Source organism: Nicotiana tabacum, chromosome 12 (genome assembly GCF_000715075.1).
Source record: "Nicotiana tabacum cultivar K326 chromosome 12, ASM71507v2, whole genome shotgun sequence".
Taxonomy (NCBI): Eukaryota; Viridiplantae; Streptophyta; class Magnoliopsida; order Solanales; family Solanaceae; genus Nicotiana; species Nicotiana tabacum.
The window spans coordinates 49733781-49737903 of NC_134091.1; the positions used below are offsets into that span (position 1 = coordinate 49733781).

The following is a 4123-nucleotide window of genomic DNA, read 5'->3' on the forward strand; positions in this document are numbered from 1 at the left end:
AAATAACTGTTTCGGTATCATATTGAGTAAAAGACTTGTTCCACATGCAACTCAAAATAATCGGTAACATATTCATATTAAAAATCATGTGTAAATCATGCAAGTTATGAAAACACAAATTACGGTAAGATTACTACTCACAGTACTCGTGCCGAAATACCAAATGCTTCACCTCGAGCAATTTGTACAAATTCCTCCAATCAATTTATAATTACATAATATCGATCTCATGTTAATTGCCTCATTTAGGCTAAATCCATCACTAATTTTGAATACTCAATCCTCCGAGTTTTATATTTTATTATCAATTCGCCGAATTATATTTACCCATGCTATGAGTAATTTAAATTAGTCCAAAATCTTTTAAATAAAAAGGTATTTATATGGTTTATTCCCTGTACTATTCAATTTTCTTAATCGTGTGCATAAATTGAAACTGAAATAACATTACTGTCCATAATATTCCTTCTTAATTGGCACTTATCTTTTGTACTCAATACTAGACTTACCACATTCAAACCCAAATTCGATATTGTCATTGCAATACAGTTAAACACCAAAACTTAATCCTTGCACCCTAACTTAATTTACACCTAACAAAGGTCATACATAATGAGACTAGTTTAAGTACAAATATATCAATACCCTTCTTTTTCCAAGTGAATTTATCCTACAGTTACATTGACCAACTTTCAATTGCATAATTTGCCCAGAATAACTCTTATTGGTATTAAATTTCTTATACCTTGTGAAACCCTTCAAATATATGAACTTAGATAAAAAGAATTACCGGAAGAAAAGAACCCAGATGAAAAATTCGAGTATTACCCGTAAGAACCAGTGTATATTTAAACTTTCTCAAGGTTTGGTTCCAACTTCTTTTTTCTTCTTCTTCTTCTTCTTCTTCTTCTTTTTCTTTGAAGTTTTTTTTTTAGCGTTTTCTGAAGTTTCTGCTTAGACCCTTTTCCCCTTTCTTTTTTTGTTTGTTTTTGTTGTTTTCACAAAATGGGCTTCGACCCTTTATTGAATGTTTATTCTTTTTTTTGTTTTTTGTTTTTGTTTTTTATAGTTAGTTTCTTCTTCTTATTATTATTATTCTAATGACCAATACACCCTTATTAAAAATATAGGGTATTACGTCCTCCCCACCTTATGAAATCCGGTCCCCGAATTTAACTCAAGTACGTACCTGTAGACTGAAACAAATGGGGGTACTTCGCTTGCATATCTTTTTCTACTTCCCAAGTAGCTTCTTCAACTGTATGATTTCGCCATAAGACTTTTACGAACTCAATCTCTTTTGACCGTAGCTTTCTTACTTGCCTATCAACAATAGCCATCGGTTCCTCCTCGTAAGACAACTTCTCATCAAACGGTATAGCAGGTGCTTCAAGCATCTGAGATGAGTCTGATATACATTTTCTTAGCATTGAGACATGAAACACTGGATGAATAAAGGACAGCTCAGGAGGAAGTGCCAAACAATAAGCCATAACTCCCACTCGGTCTAGTATCTCATACGGTCCTATAAACCTAGGGCTCAACTTGCCTCTTTTCCCAAACCATACTACACCTTTCATAGGGGAGACTCATAGGAACATTTTGTCCCCAATTGTGAACGCTAAATCTCTTCTTCTCTTATCAACATAAGACTTTTGTCTACTTTGGGCTGCAAGCAATCTCTGTCTGATCAACTGGACCTTGTCCATAGCTTCTTGTACTAGGTCAGGTCCCAATAAGTTAGTCTTACCAACTTCAAACCTTCCGATAGGAGAACGACATCTTCTACCATACAATGCTTCGTACGGTGCCATTTGAATATTGGACTGGAAGCTATTGTTATAAGCAAATTCAGCTAAAGGTAGATAAGCGTCCCAACTACCTCCAAACTCAAAAATGCAAGCTCTCAACATATCCTCCAAAATCTGTATAGTATGTTCAGACTGCCCGTCTGTCTGTGGATGAAATGCAGTACTAAGATCTACTAGTGTACCCAATGCTTCTTGAAAAGATTTCCAAAAGTGTGAGGTAAATTATGATCCTCTATCAGAGATTATGGATATTAAACTCCGTGAAGTTGGACAATTTCGTTCATAAATATCTGTGCATACCTCACTCTACCATATGTACTCTTTACTGGAAAAAAGTGTGCTGATTTCGTCAACCGATCTACAATCACCCATACATAGTCATAACCTCTAAGGGTTCGTGGTAGCCCGGTGACAAAATCCATAGTAATTCTTTCCCATTTCCACTCTGGAATCTCAATTTGTTGTAACAGTCCTGCGGGTCGCTGATGCTCAGCCTTGACCTGCTGACAAGTCAAACAACTAGAAACAAAGTTAGCAACATCTTTCTTTATACCTTCCCACCAATAGAATTGCTTCAGGTCTTGGTAAATTTTTGTGGATCCAGGATGTGTGGTGTATTTAGAGTTGTGGGCTTCTTCAAGAATAGAATGTCTCAACCCATCTACGTCTGTTACACATAGCATGTCCCCCATTCGAAGCACACAATCACTTTCAACAATCATATCCTTGTTTTTACCAGCTAAGGCCTCATCTCTGTATTTGCATAATCACTCATCCTCATATTGGGTAGCCTTAATGCGCTCAACTAATGAATACTTAGCCTGAGCACAAACCAACAATGCCTCTGAATTTCTGACACTAAATCTGATACCTGTATCTTCTAGTCTCTGAATATCTTTGGACAAAAGTCTCTTTGGATGAGCTATATGTGCCAAACCCCCCATAGATTTTCTACTCAATGCATCAGCCACATTGGCTTTTCCAGGATGATACAAAATAGAACAATCATAGTCTTTGAGTAGTTCCATCCACCGGTGTTGTCGAAGATTCAGATCTCTCTGCTGAAAGATATACTTCAGACTTTTATGGTCAGTATAAATCTCACAAGTTTTGCCATATAGGTAATGCCTCCAAATTTTTAGAGCAAATACCACTGTAGCCATCTCTAAATCATGTGTAGTATAGTTTTTCTCGTGCTTTTTCAATTGTCTCGAAGCATAAGCTATAACACGATCATTTTGCATGAGAACACATCCTAATCCCACTCTCGAGGCATCACTGAATACTGTAAATCCTCCAGAACCTGATGGTAAGGCTAATATTGGTACAGTTGTCAAACATGTTTTGAGTTTTTAAAAGCTCTGCTTACATTCCTCCGTCTACTGAAACTTTACATTTTTCTATGTTAGCTTAGTCAGTGGCACTGCTATTATGGAGAAATCCTTCACAAAACACCTGTAATAGCCTGCTAAGCCTAAAAAGTTGCGAATCTCTATAGGAGAAGTAGGTCTGGGCCATTTCTGCACAACTTCGGTCTTCTTAGGATCTACCATAATTCCATCTTTGGATAAGACATTCCCCAGAAATGATACTGAGTCTAGCCAAAATTCACACTTTGAGAACTTAGCATAAAGTCGATGTTCTCGCAATGTCTGCAACACAGTCCTGAGATGATCCTCGTGTTCTCCTTGGCTACGAGAATATATCATGATATCATCAATAAATACTATTACAAATCTATCCAGAAACGGCTTGAACACCCTATTCATTAAATCCATGAATGCAGCTGGAGCATTAGTCAGTCCGAATGGCATCACAAGGAACTCACAGTGCCCGTATCGAGTTCTGAAAGCAGTCTTAGAAATATTTTCATCTTTGATTCTAAGCTAATGATAACCAGAACGGAGGTCAATCTTTGAAAAGTGGGTAGATCCTTGTAACTGATCAAACATGTCATCTATACAAGGCAAAGGATATTTATTGCGTATTGTTATCTTGTTCAACTGCCTGTAGTCAATGCACATTCTCAGGGATTCGTCTTTCTTCTTTACGAACAGTACTGATGCACCCCATAGAGATATACTCGGTCTGATAAAACCCTTATCTAACAAATCTTGTTTTAGCTCCTTCAACTCTGCTGGTGCCATCCGATATGGCGGTATTGATATGGGTTGTGTGTCAGGTGGCAAATCAGTACCAAAATCTATTTCTCGTACTGGAGGCAATCCCGCTAAATCCTCAGGAAATACATCAGAAAATTTTCTCACTACTGGAACATCTTCTATACTAATTGTTTCCTTTCTTGTGTCATT

At 37.1% G+C, this 4123-nt stretch overlaps 1 protein-coding gene across 1 annotated transcript; it reads right to left on the reverse strand.

Moving 5' to 3' along the window:
- Window positions 1-582: 582 nt before the first annotated feature.
- Window positions 583-1493, reverse strand: LOC142167151 (uncharacterized). The gene is made up of 2 exons (XM_075227311.1): window positions 1190-1493; window positions 583-593 (listed from the first exon to the last, which is right to left on the reverse strand). The coding sequence occupies exons 1-2, from the start codon at window positions 1491-1493 to the stop codon at window positions 583-585; spliced, it is 315 nt and encodes a 104-aa protein (XP_075083412.1).
- Window positions 1494-4123: the final 2630 nt, after the last annotated feature.

Coding starts and splice junctions, on each gene's coding strand:
- LOC142167151 (XM_075227311.1), bottom strand. CDS start 1,493: ATGGCTTATTGTTTGGCACTTCCTCCTGAGCTGTCCTTTATTCATCCA.